We start from the raw sequence: 22,164 nt of genomic DNA, 5'->3' as shown, positions 1-22,164 counted from the left end.
TAAGTTCCTCCTTCCCTTACTTTGGTACTTTCCATTGGGTAGCGTTGGGGAGCACGGGAAAAGGGGTGTTCTGGGATTTGTAGTTTCCTTAGTATCCTCTAAATCTGTGGCGTGGCTCTTTTATCTTGTGAGGAGATGAGTGGGAAGCGGTCTGCGGAGCCCGGCCCGGCTCGGGTGGGGAAAAAGGGAAAGAAGGAGGTGATGGCGGAGTTTTCGGACGCTGTCACGGAAGAAACCTTGAAAAAGCAGGTGGCTGAGGCCTGGAGCCGCAGGACGCCATTCAGTCACGGTAACCGGGTGCTGTGAGGGAGGAGCTGCCGCGCAGGGGTCTGGGGGCCTCTCAAGAATTTCCAGGGACTCAGCCGAGCCCTGGGCAGCGAGAATGGGCTCTTGGAGGACTTTGGCCACCTCTGAGCCTCCTGCCTTGGCTGTTGCTCTCTTTCATTCCAAACTCAGTTTGAATTTAGAAACCTGAGAGGAGGAAGAAATGTAGGCCGCAGAGTTTGGGGAAGTAGAGGGCATACAAATTCTGAATATCTTCTTTTCTTCTTTTCTTTTAGTGGCTGGCCGGTGCGGGGAACCGAACCCTTGACCTTGGTGTTATCAGCACCATGCTCTCCCAAGTGAGCTAACCGGCCAACCCTTATCATTTTTTTGTTTTGTTTTGTTTTTCCTGAACATTGAGGACAGAGAAATTGTTGAATTCTGAAATCAGGGATTGCAGACTGACTGAGAGTCCTCTCCACTGACTGTGCGTTGTTGACCAGTGGATTTAACTTTTGAAAGCTTCGGTTCCTTCTTATGTAACAGGGAATAATTAGTTGTGTTTACAGTGTTTCCCTGAGTCAGGGCCAATAAACATTTGAACAAATATTTGAGTGGCTGTGTGATTTTTTTTTTTTTTTCCTGCAAGGGTAGAGCTCGGTTGTCCCATGATAGTCAAGCCAGAACATTTGTTGTGAGCTGCCAGAGAACAGGCACCTGAGCTTCCTCGCTTTTACGTTCCTGTAGTTTCACTACATGACCTGTGAAAGTAAATGTGTGTTGACTAGGGGAAAGAACCTAAGTCGAATGATTACAGCCTCAGCTTCAAATATTACCTCAGAGGATAAGAACTCTGCTTAATGTGTCATGCATTCCCTTCTAAAGTTTTTGCCATGATTTTTGTTTGAGTTGTGAAGTACTTTGAAGAGGTGACTCCTGGGTGCTCTGGGCACACCTAGAAAGTGATAGCTAGTGTTTAAGGTACAAGTTCTGGACGCCCAGAGACTTTTCAGTTTCTTCATCTGTAGAATGGGGACAGTAAAAATGTCTACCTCAGAGTTGTTGAGAAGATTAAATGAAGTAAAGCACATAAGCACCACTGGGCCTGGCACCTGGTAGGTGGTGATGGTTATTATTAGAGGGGTAGTAATCTAGCCCACTAGAGGCAGTGGGTAAAACGTTGGGGTAGAAATCAAGGAATTAGAGAAGGTTATGCCTGAACTGATTTTTTAAAAAACAAAAAGTACAGTATTTGATAACTTCCTTTGGATAGTAACTTGGGAAAGGAAAAAGGGTTGAAGAAAAATTGCCAGCCAGCTACTCTCATTTCATTTGCTACTCTTTAAGTTTGAGGAAAATTAATTAAGAATCTTAAATATGTTTAATTCAATAAGTAATCATTGAAACTCAAAAAAAAAAAAAAAAACCCAGGAACCTTGCTTTAGTGACATCCCCTGTACTTATCTAAGAACTAGTATTTTAAGCACCATGTCTTTAAAAAGTAGCATTGAGCAGGTAAAAAAAGGAAGGGCAGAGCTTACAATTCCTCCCCCAAATTTTAGATTTTAGGTATTAGGTTTCCAAAAATTCATGACCATCACCTTGTGTAGTGTATTCTCTACTTTATTACTTGTGGGTCAAAAACACAAAAAGAGGAAAAAGCCATAGATAATGTTTTCCTTCCTACAGAAGCCATTGTCATGGACATGGACCCCTTTCTTCACTGTGTGATCCCAAACTTCATCCAAAACCAAGAGTTCTTGGAAGGGCTTCAGAAGGAACTTTTGAACTTGGACTTCCATGAAAAGTACAACGATTTATATAAGTTCCAGCAGGTATTTCTTCCCCCATCACGTTAGTCTTCTACCTCAGAAATTAATTATCTGTGAAATTATTCAGTATCTTTAGACTTGAGGTTTTAGATTGGGCTTGCCCTCCTTGCCTTGCCATCGTTAAAAGTACTCCTTCATTTAACATAAGCTTACTGAGTGTAACTATGTGTTACGTGCTATTATTATTATATGGGAGACTTTGACAATTCCTGCCCTGTAAGACTTTAAAATGTGAAATAATAAGGTTGATAGTGATGGTGACAGAGATAGTTAAAAAATACATTAAGCCAGTAAGTAAGTACAGCCATCCCGCATGGGAGGTTGGTTCCAGGATACACACACACCCCCACCTCCCACAGATAGAAAATCCACAGAAGCTCAAGTCCCTTATATAAAATGGTATAGTATTTGCATATAATCTGTGCATATCCTCTCGTATACTTTAAATCATCTCTAGATTACTTATAATACCTAATACATTATAAATGCTATGCAGATAGCTGTTATACTATATTTTTTTATTTGTATTATTTCTTATTGTTGAATTGTTATTTATTTTTTCCCCAAATAGTTTCAGTCTGCAGTTTGTTGAGTCCACAGATGCAGAACCCACGGATACGTAGGGCCAACTGTTAAATTTAAACATAGGGGTTAATTAAGTACATTTCAGGGAGTGGTATGATGAAGAGAGTTGTACATTGGAAGATAATAACTATTTAAAATTTTGAGTTCATGTCTTTGTTTTAGGTGGCTTGATGTATTGCAGTATGCTCTGCATTACAGTATGACCTGCAGAGAGTTAAATTCATTCTTTTTTTTTGGTGGACAATTTAATTTGACGGAAAAGAATATCTCAAAATCAAGGCTGTTTTTTCTAATCTAAACTAGTCTAGGTATAGAAACATAGTTCATTGATTTCTCCAGTTTGGAGGGATATCTTTCCATACCTGGAGTATACCTCACTCTTGGAAATCCTTTAGAAACCTTCAAGGACATCAGCACTTAAAATTGCAAAAAATAAAGATGAAAAAGATGAAGAACTATTTTGTTTTCATTTTCCCATTGGTTTTTTCTGGGATAAGAGAGTAAATAATGGATTTCTCTCTCTTTTATTCTTTTGCACTAGAGCTAATCATCTGGTCAGCTTGTTGTATCCCACTCTGCCCCAATCTGTCTTTGGACCATGTACATATGATTGAATTAACCAGGTTAAATACAGGGATAATGTGACTCTTAATAATTCAGAAAATCTAATGAAAATTAAACATTTATACATAGTAAGGTTGCACAGGTTAATTGAAAACCACAGTTGTCTGCCTTTGTAATTATATCAATTTTGATACCACTTAGCCTCTTTTGTTAATTTAGGGCCTTATGCATCTCTGATTACTGAAATTGAGATATCAAAGTGGTTTTTACTTAATGGAGTTTAGTAGATGAAAATACTTCATTGACTGTGAAGTCACTGTGAGGCAAAAAAATAAAATGGGCCTGGGTGATGGGGGAAAAAAGCAGCAGCCATTAATTTGGATCCAATTAGCTTGGTGAAACTGCTGTGAATAATTTTCACCATGCTCACTTTTGGATGAGACCATTTCACCCTAAGACAGTAGATATGAAACCTGTTCTCAGTCTCCTGCCCCTTCAAACCTCACCCATATCCCTTTTTTTTTTGCTTGTGGTATGAATTGACTTGATAATTGGGTCTCTGACAGCTTCTAACCAAGTTTTTATTAGAAGTTGCCCAAAATTCTATATTTTTTAAGGCAAGCATTATTGAGTGCATATTTTTTTATTTTTTTACTTTATGCCATGCTAAATGCTTTGTATTTAATTATTAAATCTTTATTAACAGTCCCATGAAGGTTATTCCTTCTTTACAGATGAAGGAACTACGTCAGTTTTTCCTTCTTGATCATTCCCCTCGACATAACAAAAAAAAGCAGCAGGGCGGGGGAAGCTGTTCTCATCAAAGAAAAAAAAAGCTCTTGACCTAACTTCCCTTCAGCTACCGGTCCATTTCTCTTCTCCCCTTGACAGCAGAATTCCTCATGAGTTATCTGTACTGGCTCAAAGACCTTTCCTCCCATTCTCTGCTAAGCCCACTTCAGTCAGACTCTCATGTCTACTATTCCACTTAAACTACACTGTTCAAGATCAGTCACAACCTCCACATTAGTAAATTCAATTACAGGTTGTCAGTCCTTGACCTATCAGCAGCATTTCACCTATTATATCACTCCTTCCTCCTGGAGACATTTTTTTCACTTTACTTTCAGGCTACCATGTTCTCTTGGTTTTCCGTCCACCTCATTGGCCATTCCGCCTTAGTTTCCTTTGCTAGGTCTTCCTCTTATACCTGAGTTTTTAGTGATTGAGTACTATAGGGCTTAGTTCTTGGACCACTTCCCTAAGTACATAGATTCCTTGGAGTCTCAAGGCTTTACTTCTCTTGGATGTTTAATAAACATCTCACACTTAAGTCCAAAACTAAATTGATCTCCTAAATCTGTTTCACCTACAGTTTTCCCCATCTCAGTTATTGGCAATTTGATCTTCCCAGTGATTCAGGCCAAAAATGAGGTCATCTCATTTCATGAAATTCTGCTGTCTCTATTTCCAAAATACTTACCTATTCCACTGCCAACAGCAAGCACCTGCTCCAAGCTATCTTTGTCTCTTACCAGGATTTTTCTACTAGTGTCTTAACCAGTCTCCCTTCTATCCTTGCCCACCCATACAATCACAGTCATTGTGTTCTTATAAAATGTAAATGGACCCAAGAGAATTGGAAAACATATAAATAAAAAGCTTGTACACAAATGTTCACAATAGCCAAAAAAGTGTAAACAACTCAAATGTCCATCAACTGATGAATAGATAAACAAAATGTGGTATATCTATACAATGAAATATTCTGCCATTTATATAAAGAAATGAAGTACTGATTCTGCTGCAGTATGGATGAACCTTGAAAACATTATGCTAAGTGAAAGAAGCCAAACACAAAAGGCTACATATTGTATAAGCCCATTTATATGTAATGTCCAGAACAGGCAAATACATCTACATAAAAAGTAGATTAGTGGTTGCCAGGAGCTGGGGGAGGAGAGAGTGGGGAGTGACTGCCTGATGGGTACAGGGTTTCTTTTTGGAGTTTTAAAAAGTTCTGGAATTAGATAGTACTGAGGGTCTACAACAACGTGAATATACTGAAGTCCACTGAATTTCACACTTTAAAATGGTTAAAATGGTAAATTTTATGTCATGTGAATTTTATCTAAAAAAATAAATAAATAAAGGTAAATGGGATCATGTTACTCCTTTGCCCCAAAACTCTAATGGCTAGGCCCCCATTACCTCTGGCCTCATATCCTACTGCTCTCCCCACAACTCTATCTGCTCTAGACAGTCTCCTTGCAATATCTTGAATAGGCCAGGCATGCTTCACATTCAGGGCTTTGAATGCTTTTTGCCTAGATATTCACTTGGTACACTTGCCAGCCTCCTTCAAGTCTTTGCTTACCTCACTGAAGTCTATCCTGGCTACCCTATTTATAGTTGTAAACCCCTCTCCACTCAGCACTCCTTGTAACCTCTTTCCCTATGGTTTTTTTGTTATGTACTTAATACCTTCTTCATACTAATAATCTACTTTTTATGTTTATTGTCCATCTCCCTCAACAATATAAATTTCACTATAATAACTTAAAGTATTTGTTGAATGAATAAGGCACAGAGATGCTAAATAACTTGCCCAAGTCACAGAGCCGCCAAATGGAGGGGCCATGAATCAAACCTAGGCAGTTTGGCTTCAGAGTCTAGGCTCTTAACCACAATGTTATACTGCCAATGTTATACTGCCAAAGTACTGACTGAGGAAATCCTTTATTTTTTTTTTCATGATCAAGTCTGATGATTTGAAGAGGAGGAGAGAGCCTCACATCTCTGCTTTAAGGTAAATAGGTATATAATCATGTTTGTTGCGTACCTAATAGATGCCAGGCAGAGTAGTAAGTACTTTAAATGTTATGTCATATAATCTTTGTTGACATTATCCTACTTCGTAGAGGAGGAAACAGTCTGAGAAATTATGGTTATCTAGCTAAAAATTGCAGGAGGTAGATACAAACTCAAGTCTCTTTGATTCCAAGGCCTAAGTTCTCAATGATAAAATGTTCAACCTTTTAGTAATCAAGGAAACACTAACACTGGAGAGGCCATTTTCACATGTTAGGTTGGCAAATATTAAAACCCCAGTGTTGACAGGTATAGATACCTTTATACAATACTACAGTCTTTCTTAAAAGATGGTTTTGAAAGACGTATCAGAACCCTCAAAAGTATGCATACATTTTGTAGAATAATTCCATTTGTAAGTATTTATCCTGAACAAATAATTACAGATGTGCTCAAAGATTCTATACAAGATTGTTTGTTGTAATACTGTTTATAATTTTGAAAAATTATATACAAATTAAATGGCGACCCATGGAGATTTATATAGATAATGGTACAAAATACAAAACAAAGTGGAAATTATACAGCCATTAAGTATGATGTGTATGAATTTTAATACATGAATATGCTAGTTATGCCCTATTTTATCAATTCTCCTTTTTTTAAAAAAATATTTTAATACCTCTGAGATCCAGTTCCTCATATACTAGTATGAGTAATTGTTGTGTCCTACTATAATTGGTGACATTTTCTTCTTGGTTATATGTAAAATAATGATACTTCTTACAATCAAAGGCATCTTAGATTTGATGAGAGAAAAAAAAATACACACAGTGTGATCCCTTTTAAGAAAGAGACACACATACCTATATTTAGATATCTATGTGTGTACAAAGTAAAAGACTTGGAAAAATGGAATGTTTAATCTGGCTAGTAGGATTACAGATTTTTTTTAACAGTTTCTTTTTACTTATATAGGACTTTTTTCCTAGTTTTTTTTATAATGAGCATGTGTTTCTTTGTAATAGCTGTTTTTCATTTATATGGTGAGAGTTATTTTTTCTCATTCTCTTTTTTTCTGTGCAATACTTGCATTTATGGTAGCAGTCTACACAAGTTATTTCTTCTAAATCCTGAAGTATTGGGTTTGTGATAACTGTAACTTATAATATTTCATATTTATTTAGACATTTTTTAACCCCCAAAGACAGATTTTCCTGTTTTGAGGTCTTATCTACTTAATTCACAGTACCCCTCTGCTAAGCATTTCTTGTGGGACTGAGTTACATTCCACACCCAAAGGGTCATAGCCAGATGGTATGAGAGCCAGAATTCCTTGATCATTACAGAAAGCTGATCTTTTTATTTCCCAGTTGGGTTCTGTGAGTTCCCTCATGAATACAAGTAACAAATGTGAACAATGACAAAATAGGCCTGTATTTGTGCCATTTTCATAGAAGAAACAGAAGAAGAGCTTTTTCTGGAATGAATCTGTGGAAGCTGATGTTACCAGTAAAAGAAGGATTTAAGACTGATAATATTAGTTGCTTAAAGTTGGGGAAGAATATTCTACAAAAAGGTATTTGGAAGTGCAGTCTTTTTTTTTTTTTTAAAGATGACCGATAAGGGAATCTTAACCCTTGACTTGGTGTTGTCAGCACCACGCTCTCCCAAGTGAGCTAACCAGCCATCCCTATATAGGGATCCGAACCCGTGGCCTTCGTGTTATCAGCACCACACTCTCCCAAGTGAGCCACGGGCTGGCTCTTGGTAGTGCAGTCTTAGAAATCACCTTGAAGACTTGATATTTAGTTATGAACAGCACAATTGATTTTATGGGAATTTCAATTATGTGCATTTGGACTAGGGTGATCCAAAAAATATTAATCAAGTATCTCTGTGTACATAATTTGAAGTAATGTAAATTTTTAAAAATGTTTTTAATTCATCAAGATTAATAATAATTCATAATTTCAAAGTTGACGGACTAAGTGAATTATAAATTATGTTAAAGAGGTTTCTACATACAGAGCTAGTTTAGCTGGTAAATGGAAATGTTCACCATCTTCTATTGGTATCCTGTTAGCATCAGAACTTATATATATAGAAGGATTTTATTGATTATTGTGCAGTTAGTTTAATACTCACCATGATTGCAATTTAAAGTCATTGTAATCTAAACCAGTGTCACCCAAGTGTTGATTAAATAATGGTGGTGCTAGTATTAGTGGTCGTGATATTGTGGTTTATAAGAAATATATGTTTGGTCTTGGTCTGTATTCCCAGCACAGAACTCCTTGGAATTTCCTAAGTGGTAAAAGAAATAAAGGTCAAAAGAGTGTCTCATTATTCATAATAAGCCCCTTTCAACCATACCTGAGTTTAAATTAATGAGATGACTTTTGGAAAGCCCCTAAGTATGGGGGCGGGGGTTGCCAGGGGAGCCAACCTTGTGATTAGAGGGTTGAAATTTTCAGCACTACCTATCTCGACCTCTGCGGAGGGGAGAGAGGCTAAAGATTGAGTTAAAAACATATCTCCATAAAAACAAACAAACAGAAACAAAAACAAAAAAACCCTAACTGAAGGGGTTCTGGGTTGCTAAACACTTGGAGGGGCTGGGAGGGTGGGTGGTGTGGCTGGAGAGGGATTCATATCCCTTCCCCCACACTTTGCCCTATGCCACTCTTCCCCCTGGCTGTTCCTGAATTGAATCCTTTTATAATAAACTGGTAATCTAGTAAGTAAACTGTTTCCCTGAGTTCCGTGAGCCGTTCTAGCAAGTTATCAAAAGGACTGGGGTTGTGGGAACCTCTGATTTATAGCCAGTCAGAAGCACAGGTCACAATCAGGTTTGCGATTGGTATCTGAAATGGGGGGGGGGGGGCAGCCTTGTGGGACTGAGCCCTTCACCTGTGTTAACACCTGGTAGATAAGTGTCAGAAATGAGTTGAATTGTAGGACACCTAGCTGGTGTCAGATTATTGGTCGGTGTGGGAAAAAAACCTGCACATTTGGTGTTGGAAGTGAAGTAAAGTGTATAAAGAAAACCAGTTGAGCTTTCCACTTAAGTGCTGAAAAATATGTCTGAAAATCAGTAATTTGGAATGGAACATTAGTGTGACAGGTTGTTATGACAAAGACCAAACTGTTGCCATGACAGAGCATACTTTAGGAGGAAGAAAACACTAAAAAAAAAAAAAAAAGAAAGAAAGAAACATTAGAGCAAAAATATGCTACAGTAGATAGAAATTTATACTTATTTCTCTGGGAACATAAATCCCAAACTATGCAAATTTAAGCTGAGAAACATTTCTCAGGATCTCTTGAATGAGATCTGAGAATGGATCTCTGGAATAAAATGTGACCTCCAAGAAACAATAGCTGTGGCATAGATCCAAATAGAGCCCACATTGTGGCATAACAAGTTATCTTTTGTTTGCATTTCCAGGAAAATTCTGTTTGAAGATTTCCGGGCCTGGCTTTCTGACGTTTCTAAGATTGACCTGGAATCAACCATTGACATGTCCTGTGCTAAATATGAATTCACGGGTAGGGAAGATAAAGGCCTGATGTCTATAAGATTTCAAGGCTTTAAGTCAACAATGATGGATAGTATCAGTGTACCAAAATACTACACTAAATGTCCCTGCAGAAAATCAGGATCTTCCTGATAAGGTCCCAGCTCGTACACAAAAATACCCACATTACTGGAAGGCATAAGGCAGGGGTTCTCTTTGGGAATATGAAAGCTATTGACCATAGTTCCAGAAAAATGCTCATAATACATATTCACGCCAACTTTGCATACAATATCAGGAAATTCAGGGATGATATTATAAACTATTCTTAGGATTCCTAAGGAACAACCATCTCCCTCATGCCTCATGCCATATTTAATTTTGAAGGTAATAAATGAATACATTCTTTTTGGGGAGAGGGGCAGCTGGCTGGTGGGGATCTGAACACTTGACCCTGGTGTTATCAGCACCATGCTCTCCCAAGTGAGCTAACTGGCCAGCCCAAATACATTCTTAAGAAAAAAAATTCAAACAAAAAGAAGTATATGGTGTAAACCATGATATTCACCTTCATCTTCTCCTTGTCCCCCTCTTCTCTTCAGAGGTATCCCTTGTGACCAGTTTGGGGTGCATCTTTCCAGTTCCTTTTCTGAGCACATAAATGTTTTTTTTGAAAACAAGTTTGACTTTTCACCTAGAAGGAAAAAAAAATTTTTTTTTTTTAGGTCAATCGGCTACTATATGGACAAGATACTGATTGGTTACATGTTGAAGAATACATACAATACAAAATACAGAAAAAATTGGTTCCATCCTCTCCCACTCGCCATCTTACCCACCCACCACCAAATCCTCATGGTGATTTGATCAGAACAGAGCTCAGAGCTAGGAAAAGTGTTTTTGATTTTACTAAACAAAATTTTGATTTGGAATTACTCTTATGCGTTGTCTAGAAGAAGTAGAAGTTGCTAACAACTTTCAGAGGATAACTTGGGGATACATATGAAAAGCCATATGGTATACCTTTATTTAACTTATTTTTTCTTTCTCATTTGAAGTAATTTCAAACTGACGGAAAAGTAAGAAGCATAGTACAAGTAATTTATTTCCTATTTTACTTGAGAGGAGGTTGCTATCATGATGTTTCTTGATAGCAACTTCAATAATTACAACAACAAGGACATTGTCCCACATGCTAGTATTAAAACATCAAAATCAGGAAATTGACATCTTTGCCTGATTCCCACCTAATCTCCAGGCCCCATTCAGGTTTCATTATTTGGTCCTTCATAGCAGAAAGATGCAGTCCAGGACTGCACATAATGTTCAGTTGTCATGTCCCTTCAGTCTGTCTCTGTCTAGAAAAGTTCCTCTGTCTTTCCTGGACTTTGATGATCTTGATGCTTCTGAAGATTTATATATGAATTATTTTGTAAAACTTTCCTCAATTTGGGTTTGTCTGATGTTTCCTCATGATTAGATTCAGGCCATACATTTTTGGCAGGAATATTACAGAATTAATGCTGTATTCTTTTCACTACACCCTAACTACATCCTATCAGGTAGTACATGGTTTCTGTGTGTCTAGTGTATTATCACATTATTAGTGATAATAACTTTGATCATTTGATTAAGGTAGTGGCTGACATCATGTTTTTCCACTGTTCTTTTTCCCTCTGTTAGTATGTATTTTATGGGGAGATACTTTAAGATTATGTGAATATCTCATTTTTCATCAAATTTCCATTTAACTTGTTTTAGCATCCACTGATGTTTCTTGCTAAATTATTACTATGAAGATTGCCAAATGATGATTTTATAATAGTCATTTCTATACATTTATTATTTGTCATTCTATTGTAAAGAAAATCTTCCTATCTTTTTAAATTAATTCATTTATTTATATTGGTATGGATTTATGGGTTACTATTTATGTGATAAACTATTATCAGTTACTGTCATTATACTGATGTTCATATTGTCCCCGATTTGATCAAGGAGAGCCTCTTCAAACTGATTTGTGTCCTTTTTTAATATCCCCATCATTCTTCTATTTCTTACTTTCTGCAAAACAAAGTATTCTAGACTTATTGTGCATTTTCTATGACTAGGTCCTAGGGCCTGGTGTCAGCCATTCTTCCAAAGAACACTGGTTCTTTTTAGTGAAGAGTGTACTTAAAAATCAAGATCTGGACTCTACGTGTCTTTGCTATTTGGGTGTCACTGCTCCCAGACCTTTACAGTGGAAAAAGGTAGTGAATATATATATATGCATACACATACACACAGAGATGGCATATACATAAATTAACATTTGTATGTATTTTTATCTGTATAACTATAAATATAGGAAACTTAATTTACATTGCTTCTTCCAGTTCTAGTTGAACACCACAGGGTTCATTCTAGATTTCTCCTTTTCCATATTTGCAATTCCCTTCAACAGTGAGAAACCTGGCTCCCATTATTGTCAGTATATTTATTTATTGAAATAATCTCTCCATGTGTGAATGGTCTCAGTTCATGGTAGCCTTTCCTTCCTCTCTCATCCTGCATGGATGCCTGCATTGCTCAGCCCCACCAAATGGCTTTTAGAAGTTTAACTCAAGAAATTAATGGGAATAGATATAAAAAGGTCTGTGTACAATAATGTTCATTAGAGCATTCTTCATAATAGCTAAGAAATAGAAACAACTTAATTAACAAATTAGAAATCTATTAGAGGGAGGGAGGAAGGTAAATTCATAATCCATGTAGTAGAATAACTGCAGCCATTAAAAGTGATGTTAGGTATTTGTATTGATATAGAAAGACACTGCCATGTAATAAAAAAAGCAGGCCACACCCAACCATAGTAGGATGCCATTTTTTAGAAAAGTGAATACAACATGTAGGAAAAATCCTGGAAGTATATATGCAAAAATATTGTTAGTGGTTATATCTGGGTCTCTATGCACTCATCAGTGTTTTCAGAGTTTTCTGTATTGACTGAGTTTTATTTCCATACTTAACAAAAGAGGAGAAATGAGTGTCATTTTAAAGCTGGGGGGCATGTAAAGCCGGAGCTAACATTACAGATGAATGTCAGACAGACTGATATTAAATGCAGAGTCAGATGTCAGCAGCTCACTGTCACCAATGCTCATCTAAGGTGTGCATTAAACTATTGCAGATGCCCTACTCTGCCATGATGATGAGCTGGAAGGGCGCCGGATCGCCTTCATTCTGTACCTGGTTCCTCCCTGGGACAGGAGCTTGGGGGGCACTCTGGACCTGTACAGCATTGATGGTAAGATAAGTGCATGCTCTTCACCACCAATGGCTGTTTCTGAATTAAAGCTGAGTTGATTCAGGATCACCATTCTTACATACAATGTCTGTACTCCTCAGAGGAGATGGAAGCCATTCATTGAGAGTGACTGTCTCAGGAGGAATTAATGCCAGCCCTGACAACCACCTCTTTAAGTTATAGTTTTATTTTACAGCTAAATTAGAATAAGTTTAAGATCGAAATAGACTCTGCTTCTGAATACTGACCATGGAAGGACAGAGTGCATGTAAAGCTGCCTGTGGCTATGAATCTGCCAGGACTGGTCCATTTGCCAGGAAGTCAGGGCTTTTTTGAATGACTGATACCTGAGGTTGACTCTGGGAAATTTTCAGAACTTATTCCAGCCCTCATCAATAATAGATTGATGGTGTAGTAAGAACAGATGCCACCTACCCACACTAGCGAGTATGAGTGAAACAGATGGAAGTGGGTGGTATCACAGGATCTGAAGAGTACATCTAGATACCCTCAGAAATTTGAGAACTTTTAAGAGTGAAATGAGGCAGCCTGGAAGTGGTTAATGATAATAAACTGCATTTATGGATGTGTTCTCTCCTGGTGCAGAACACTTTCAGCCGAAGCAGATTGTCAAGTCTCTTACCCCTTCGTGGAACAAACTGGTTTTCTTTGAAGTGTCTCCAGTATCCTTTCACCAGGTAAAGATTGTAAGCCAGAAATAGAGTACTAAGGATCATGCTCTTTAGTTATCCATCATCTAAACATGACAGCTGCCTTTTACACTTGATATCTGGTCATTTTAATACTTAGCGTGATGGGTCCTGAAATTAGTGTGCATTGGCTGATAATCTCCCTCCTTATTCTTTGTGTTGATGTGCTGCTGGACTTGTTCTTTCAGGTGTCTGAAGTCCTGTCTGAAGAAAAATCACGTTTGTCTATAAGTGGCTGGTTTCATGGCCCATCATTGACCAGGCCTCCTAACTACTTTGAACCCCTCATACCTCGGAGCCCTCACATCCCACAAGATGTAAGGATAAATTGCTGGTTTTCTTAATAGCTATTCCAGGCTGGCCAGTTAGCTCAGTTGGTTAGAGCATGGTGCTGATAACACCAAGGTCTAGGGTTTGATCCCTGTTATTGGCCAGCCACCAAAAAAATATAAATAAATAAAATAAATAAAATTAGGTATTCCTGATAATGAAACTAGACTTTGAGCTTGCCTTTTCTATTTTTCTTAAACTTTTGATAGTGCCTTTCTCAGGCAGAGTTTTTAGCACTTTTTATTTAATAGGAGAAACTATTAAAAAAGTGAGGATTTGCATGTATTTTAGTAGTGTGAAATGATGTAAGAACAAAAGCTATAGGAAGTATTAATCTACCTTTTGCACCTGCTGCTGCTTTGTAAGCATGAAATTTTATATGATTGGATCAATCCTACTTATCTGGACATGGATTACCAAGTTCAAATTCAAGAAGAGTTTGAAGAAAGGTCTGAAATTCTCCTGAAGGAGTTTCTTAAGGTAGGCCACTACGTCCTGTTTTTTATATCTTGTTTCACATGCAGTCTTGCTTTCTGAATGGGTAAATAGGCATCACTGGGGAGTTATTTTGTTCTTGGTTAGAATGTTTATGTCATTCTCTTTATAAAATGTAGAAATGATAATAAGCGCTAACATTGGTATCAGTTGTATGCTTACTGGGTTAAGAGTCCCTTAGGTATTCCCCAATTCTCTAGAATCTCCAAGGTAAACACACACACACAAGCTTCAACCCTAAGAAGGAGTTGTATATACTTATCTTTCTATTCATTTGATGAGTATGATGCTTATTATTACTTTTAATAATAGATTATTAATCTGTCTGGTGAGAATGACAATGATGAGGCAGCTTGTTATAGACCTATATTCATGTCCTGGCTCTGCGGTTTTACTAATCTGAACAAATCACTAAATCTTGCTTGATATTTATTTCATCATTAATGAAACAGGGATAATACTTGCCTTGCCTATCTTGCAGAGTTGTTGTGAGGGCCAAATGAGATAACATGCTAGTATGGTGCTTCACAGTTGACCGTGGGTCCCACGGAGTCATAGTCCCAAGAGCTGTTCCTCCATGAAAAAAGACTGAGAGTTACTACATATGTGTCTCCCTCTTGGAATTTTATAACTGACATTAGCATATTATAGAATTTGAGAAGTATTACAGTATATAAACTTGTTTAACCCTGTTTAGTTTAGTTAACTTAAACCATACTATGGGATCCTTCCTTTTTCACATATTTACAACTGATAGAAGCTGATAGGACTCCTTGGGAAACTGCATTAAACAAATAAAAGTAAAGTCTCTTGTGGAGAATATTTCATAGATTAACCAGCTTCTTGTATTGAACTTGGCTTTTCAAATTACGATGCTTATTAAATAAGGGAACAAGCTGAGGCTTAGAGAATCTGTGTTGTTATACAGATATTTTCATTGTGATGACATTGACTGTAATGCAGTTTCATTTTTTTCCTCACAACATCTTGTGAGTTAGAGTCTGTATTATCCCTACCAGAATGGGGGGGGGGCGCCACGGGCCTTGACCACACCCCCTCCTTTCTTCCTTCTCCTCCCACCCTATCCTCCTCTATCTTAACCTCTCCCCCTCCCCCGCAACTACTCCACATCTTAGAATGTAAAAAAATTTTTAAAATTTTTTTAAAAAAGAGTCTGTATTATGATCCTCATTTTAAAATGCAGAAATTCAAGAGATTTAGCAATTTGACATAAGATATATAACTACTTAAGGGAATGGCCCATATTGGTACTTGGATCTCTCAGCTATAGCAAGCTGAGTTATCCAGTCTTTGCCCTGGCTTCACCACAGCAGGAGTAGGGGATCTTCTGTGAAAGGGATGAGAGTCAACTGGCCCTGCCAGACTGATGTTCTGCAGAGCTACTATACCTGCTAAACCAGACTGGGATCATAGGGAGATTTGCTAACTGCTTTTTTTTTTTTTTTTTCTGGCAGTGGGCTGATACAGGGATCAAACCTTGGACCATGGTGTTAACAGCACCGTGCTCCAACCAATTGAGTTGACCAGCCAGCCCACTAACTGTGTCTTTTATTTGCTCATTTTCCAGCCTGAGAAATTTGCAAAGGTCTGTGAGGCCTTGGAGAAGGGAGATGTGGAATGGAGGAGCCGAGGTCCTCCTAACAAAAGGTAGAGCCCATCATCCAAGACATTTGCTTCTACATTCAACACCTTTTTGTCTGCAAGGCTCACCCCAATAATAGAACATTTACCCTAACGATATTTTGTTCTCAGGGACATCCAGTAGCAACCCCTAACAAAATGTCACTATTGTAATAACTTGTGCTTTATAGTAAGCTATGCCAAGATTTAGGGAGAGAAGTACAAAGCTAATAATCAGCATTTATTCTGTGAGGAATTTTACGTCTTTGGCTTTGATGAAACTTGACATTGCTGCTTTTCAGGTTTTATGAGAAAGCTGAGGAGAGTAAGCTTCCCAATATACTGAAGGACTGCATGGAGTTATTTCACTCCGAGGCACTGTTCTTGCTGCTCTCCAACTTCACAGGCCTGAAGCTTCATTTCCTGGCCCCTTCAGAAGAAGATGAGATTGATAACAAAAATGTGGAAGAAGCAGCCTCTGCTGCCAATAGTTCTGAAGAAGGTACTAGCCATAGCTCCTCTGAGCCAGAGGTTAATCAGGTGGCCATCAGCAACAGTAGCCAACAGACCAATGAACAGACAGACCCAGGGCCAGAGGAAAATGAAGCAAAGAAAGGTAAGCTGTTGTTCGGATTTGTCCTTATTTACCATTAGCCATTCACCATTCAATCATTTATTCATTCAACAAATTCTTCTTGAGCATTTACTGTGCACTAAGCCCTATATCAGGAGGTGGAGAACATAACAGACATGATCTCTGCTCTCCGGGAGCTTAGATTCTAGCAGGAGAAGACAGAGATCAAATGTATATGCAAACAACAAGAAAACCTCAAATAAAAAGTGCTGTGCAGAACACTGTGATAGGGTTATGTGGTAAGGAATGACTGAATGGCCTCTTAAGTTAACAGGTGATCTCAAAAAGCCATTTAAGCTCAGATCTGAATGACTAGAATGATCTGGTGGACGAGCATTCGAGGTAGGAGGAATAGCTAGAACTTTTTATTAGGCTTAGAGTAGTACAAATGGTGGAGAGACATGTGATTGGCCTAAAATTACTCTAAAACACAAGAACATGAAGGAGAGGAAGGTTACCGGCTTATTTCTGCTAAAGACCAATAACAACCTAAGGAAACTTGCTTGAATTTAGACAAATAAGTAGTAGGAAATTATTACAAGTAGAAGTATAATCATCTACACACAAGATGGAGAATAAAGAAATACAGGAAATTTAAGAAGCAACACTTCTGTGAAAACTTGGGCAGATTAACTAAGTAGCTACAAATTCAGCTTACGTGTCTCAGCATTTACTAAGTCAGGTTAGAAAAATCTGTTCCCCAGTTCCTCTCCTCAGTTTTACCATCCCGCTTCCACTCTGATTTCCTGAGAAGAACCCTGTGCAGTTAGAAGAGCAAAGACATGGGGTGATTACTATGGAAATAAAATGAACGGTGTGAGATGCTAACCACAAGCCACATAACTATTCTGTGGCCTCCCAAAACTGACTGACCAGTCACTTTGGCCAGACAGATATTTAGAAAAACCAGACCCAGATGGCTTTTTCTGTGCTATTTAAAACAGGATAGCCTTTCTTTGAAAGATTAGTTTTCCTTGATAATTGATACTGGCATCTATGCCTAGGCCCTAAGAAGAATCAGGGTGAGGATCCATGGAGCCTCAAGAGCTCTTGAAAAAAATTTGTCTACTTCTATTCCCTTTGGTTTCATTTTTATGGGGACCTGCAACTTGAGAAAAAATATAGATGGGCAACCAAAAGATACTTTATTCTGTTACTAAACATCTACTGTGTGTAAGGCCCTGGGCCAAAACAGAGTGGGAAATACAAAAGTGAATGAGAAAAGTCACTGTTTACAAAGTTTACCATCTTGAAGAAAAGTTATAAAGTTTTTTGTTGTTGTTGATAAAAGCTATAAGGTTGCTGGGCATATAATAGCCGTTGGCAAAGCTAGCGTACATCTAGTGAGATAACTAGAACCACTACAGACCTGATAATTTTAAGGTTTTTTTTTTTTTTAATATAAAAATAATACATTGATTTCAGAATGTTTGGAAAACAAATAAGTAAAAGGAAAAAATCATCATCTATAGATGGCTACTATTAACATTTGGGATATATCCTTCCAGTCTTTTTTGCTATGTAAATGTATACATATATACACATATATAGGTATGTATATATATACACACACATATTTTTTAATGGGATTATAGCACATATATTGTTCTGTAATCTTTTTACTGACTTAATATTTCATAAACCTCTTTCTTATCATTTTACATCCTGTGTAGTAATATAGCAAGTCTGCACAATCCCCTCAGTTAGGAAGCCCTTGCTTCCCCCAAACAAAGCAGCTTTACATGTATACCTGCATTCCAACACTGCATTTCTAGAAGTTTTCATTTCAGGAATGTATTCCACAGCTAAAGTTGTTATTGGTAGTGGTTTTTTTTGACGGCTTTTAAGGGGACACAAACCCTTGCCCTTGGTGTTATAACAATGCATTCTAACTGAGCCAACCAGGAAGCCCTCCACAGCTAAAGGTTTTGAAAACCACTGTTCTGTAGTATAATTTTTAATGCCTGCAAGCTGTTTCATCAAATGATCTTAACCTGTCCTCTGTTGTGCATTTATATTGTTTCTAGTTCTCCACCAGCACAATAAACAATGATGCATCCATTATTTATCCAGTGTAGCTTCCTAGATGTACAAGTGGTACATCAAAGACTGCTCAAAATTTTAAGGCAATTGCCAAATTGCTCTCCCCAAAACTTGTATCAGTCTGCACTCCCACCAGCATTGTACATGATTGTTTTTCTTCTTCCTGGCAAATTATTGTTTTCTCTCCCAATTTTGCTTATTCTATAGGTGAAAATGGCATTTGCCTTTTGTTAGTGGTACACGGTTGTACGTTTTTCCCTACTGGTTATTTGATTTTCTTTCATGATTTGTGTGTTATGACCTCAATGTGTTTTTCCTTTGTGTTTTTTGTCATTTTCTTACTGACTGTAAAACCCTGTCGTACAGATTGTATTAGTCTTTTGCTTTTTATTTCATTCAGCATATTTTAAATTTTATAAAATGTTTTTGTACTCAGATCTATCTTTGCCTTTCATGGTTTCTGCTTTTGGTGGTGACATGCTGTGAGAAATCTCTTCCCTACTCCGAGATTAGATAAAATAATATTCAGATTCTTGGTAGGTTTTCTTGGCTTTTTTGTTTTTTGGGGTTTTTTTGGCAGCTAAGTATCTATCTACTCCATCTGAAATTTATTATAGAGAGAAATCAAAATTCAACTTTTCCCCCAAAATAGTCATACCTGGTCATTTCTGACAATCATTTGTAAGGCTGAATGGGTGGAGCACCAGGTCAGCTGAAAGTTTATGGGGATGGTTTCCCCTTATTGCCCTAACATTCCTAATTATCATTAACTTACAGTCTGGCAATTGTATAAAGGTTATTTTTTAAATTTTCTGGCCCTTCTTCTGTTGTTTTTTTTTAGAATCAAGTGTTCCCACATGCCAAGGGGAACTGAGGCGTTGGAAGACTGGTTACTACACTTTAATCCATGACAACAACAAGACAGAATTTGCCCTGGACTTACTTCTCTACTGTGGCTGTGAAGGTAAGAGGGAGGAAGGAAAGCAGTGAATTGTTTCCTTAAGAAGGGCGGTCTCTGCTGAGTGACCTTCTCCAACTGCACCAACTCAGAAGTCATTTGCCTTGGCCAGTATCTCAGATTATGAGATCTCAGAGTTGGAAAGGATCTTAGGGGTCATGAATTTTAGTCTCCCAATTCATAGTAGGATTTATGTCTGTGACTAGGGAATGGGAAGATGGACCACACCGTTATTTTCTCCCAAGTGTCCCCCAGATCTACAGCTTTATGTGATTGCTCTTCTGGGTATATTTAACATTTCTCTCTTATTTTTCTTATTCAAAATTGACTGACATAAGCCTGCATTCATTCAGCTCTCTCAGGAAATTAGGTGTTTAGGGGAAAGGGAATCCATGATAAGCTAGATGATAAATTCAAACTCACAAGTCATAGAGTTGGTTACCACTGAACTCCCAGATCTCTGAGTTGTAAGCAACATGGGAGCAGTGATTTAAGCAGATGATGTAACTCCTGGAGTGAGAGCTTTCTGAACGCTCTTTGTTTTCCTTTGTAAGGCTGGGAGCCAGAATATGGTGGCTTTACTTCCTACATAGCCAAAGGTGAAGATGAAGAGGTAAGTTTTTTTTTGACAGCAAACTATCCCTTTTAGTTCTTGAGAAAGCTTTCACTCTTCAGAGACCCAATTTTTATGACCTTCTGCCAGGGTCTTTAGCTGATAAATTACTGTTGGTCTGCCTGACAGTGGTTCTGATTTCTAGTAGAAAATACTCAGCATGGAATAAAGAAGCTAAAGGATGATCACTAAGCATTTATTCTGCCCTGCTGAAAATGCCAAATTAAGAGCCACATGGTGCACTCCCACAAATCTTTCAATGTAGTAAGGAATAAATGCATTAGGTAAAAACCTTTCTGGGTATGTTCTGGAGTAGGGCTTGTTGGAAAATATCTTGACAGCCAGAACAAAAACTCCCTAGTAAAGGATCTTTCAAGGGATCTCCTTTCCCCAGTTTAAGTACTTGATATGGAAACCATCTGTTCCCTGGTGAATCGTCAAAGAGTTGAGAATAAGGTCCGTGTTCTGATGTGTCATTGTATTTGCCTATTTCAGCTGCTAACAGTGAATCCAGAAAACAATTCTTTGGCATTGGTCTACAGAGATAAAGAGACTCTGAAATTTGTCAAGCATATTAACCACCGAAGCCTAGAACAAAAGAAAACCTTCCCAAACAGAACAGGTTTCTGGGATTTTTCATTCGTCTATTATGAATGATAGGACTGGGCAAAGCTGAACAAAAAGTGACCCTTCGTCAGTACTATGAAGTCTGGAAGAGCTGGGCATGAAATGAAGGAGACCTACATGTTGGCCTGTCTGACAGTGTTCTTAAAACTGATCGCCCTTTAGTAGGATTCATAATGACTGTCCTCAACCTAGAACTTGAGCTTGAAGCTATACACTTATCTCTTGATTAAAAAAAAAAAAAGATTTTTTGTTTTTAACACTGAGTTTCTTCCTTTTCCATATTGATGTCTTAAGTGATTTTTTTTAACTTCAGTGATTTTTAAAAAATTTTTCTTATTGTGGTAAAATATATGTAAAATTTATCATCTTAACCATTTTTAAGTGTACAGTTCAGTGGCATTAAGAGCATTCACATTGTGCAACCATCACCACCATTCATATCCAGAACTTTTCCACCTTCCCGAACTTAAACTCCGTACCCAATGAACAATAATTCCCTACCCTCCCCTGCCCCTAGCCTCTACCAACCACCATTCTACTTCCTGTCTCTATGAATCTATTCTAGGGACCTCCTGTAAGTGGAATCATACAGTATTTGTCCTTTTGTGACTGGGTTATTTCACTTAGCATAAGGTCTTCAAGGTTCATCCATAACTCTAGTGATTTTTTTTTTTTTTTCATTTAACTTATAAATGATCAGATTCTATTCTTCCCAATCACAATGATTTAAAAAATTACAGATCCTTACATGCTGTTCATGCTGGGCCTTAGGGTTCTGACACGATTTGAGTCATTACACTTCCTCCCACTACCTATGGCTTTGTTCCACTGTGACTCCCACAGGACGGACACTGTAGACTTAGATGATTTGTAGTTTATTCCTGTTAGAAAAGGTCTGGCTTAAAACCACATGGCCCCAAGAAACTTCTGGTTGGTAGAGAAGATAGGCTGCTTATTGCCAAGTATAGTCATTTCCAGGTGCCCACTGCTTTTCCATCCTGGAGTTGTGGCTTCTATATAGTTAAATGATTCTAGCCTCACATGTGGCTTTCATTTTCTTAAATAATGCAGGTCAGTTGTAGAACTAGTTGCTTTTTCCTTTATTTTAGAAGACCAAATACTAAAAGTCCATATCAAAATGCCAAAAGTCTGTCCATTTTGTTGCTTTTTTTTTTTCCCTAAACTGTTCCGGGGGCTATATCATAACAACTACCTCCGTGTGTGGGTGTGCATGGGTGAATGAAAGA

The 22,164-nt window shown here is 37.8% G+C and overlaps 1 protein-coding gene across 1 annotated transcript; it reads left to right on the top strand.

Moving 5' to 3' along the window:
• Window positions 1-102: 102 nt before the first annotated feature.
• On the top strand, window positions 103-21,174 carry OGFOD1 (2-oxoglutarate and iron dependent oxygenase domain containing 1). Its single transcript, XM_063111237.1, has 13 exons — window positions 103-289; window positions 1,954-2,099; window positions 6,008-6,054; window positions 9,508-9,608; window positions 12,750-12,866; window positions 13,473-13,564; window positions 13,765-13,893; window positions 14,273-14,386; window positions 15,990-16,069; window positions 16,345-16,658; window positions 19,561-19,683; window positions 20,232-20,290; window positions 20,786-21,174. Exons 1-13 carry the CDS (start codon window positions 136-138, stop codon window positions 20,945-20,947), a joined length of 1,638 nt encoding a protein of 545 aa, XP_062967307.1. The 5' UTR covers window positions 103-135; the 3' UTR covers window positions 20,948-21,174.
• Window positions 21,175-22,164: the final 990 nt, after the last annotated feature.

The sequence above is a fragment of the Cynocephalus volans genome, chromosome 10, assembly GCF_027409185.1.
Source record: "Cynocephalus volans isolate mCynVol1 chromosome 10, mCynVol1.pri, whole genome shotgun sequence".
Classification (NCBI taxonomy): Eukaryota; Metazoa; Chordata; class Mammalia; order Dermoptera; family Cynocephalidae; genus Cynocephalus; species Cynocephalus volans.
The sequence above is the reverse complement of the archived record's forward strand: the minus strand, read 5'-3'. Positions and strand labels throughout refer to the sequence as shown.

Bases quoted from the DNA above. Each gene is read 5' to 3' on its own strand.
- OGFOD1 (XM_063111237.1), top strand. From the start codon at position 136: ATGAGTGGGAAGCGGTCTGCGGAGCCCGGCCCGGCTCGGGTGGGGAAA. The intron at 6,055-9,507 runs GTAAATAGGTAT...TTGCATTTCCAG, and splicing joins CCTCACATCTCTGCTTTAAG to GAAAATTCTGTTTGAAGATT. The intron at 9,609-12,749 runs GTAGGGAAGATA...AAACTATTGCAG, and splicing joins TGCTAAATATGAATTCACGG to ATGCCCTACTCTGCCATGAT.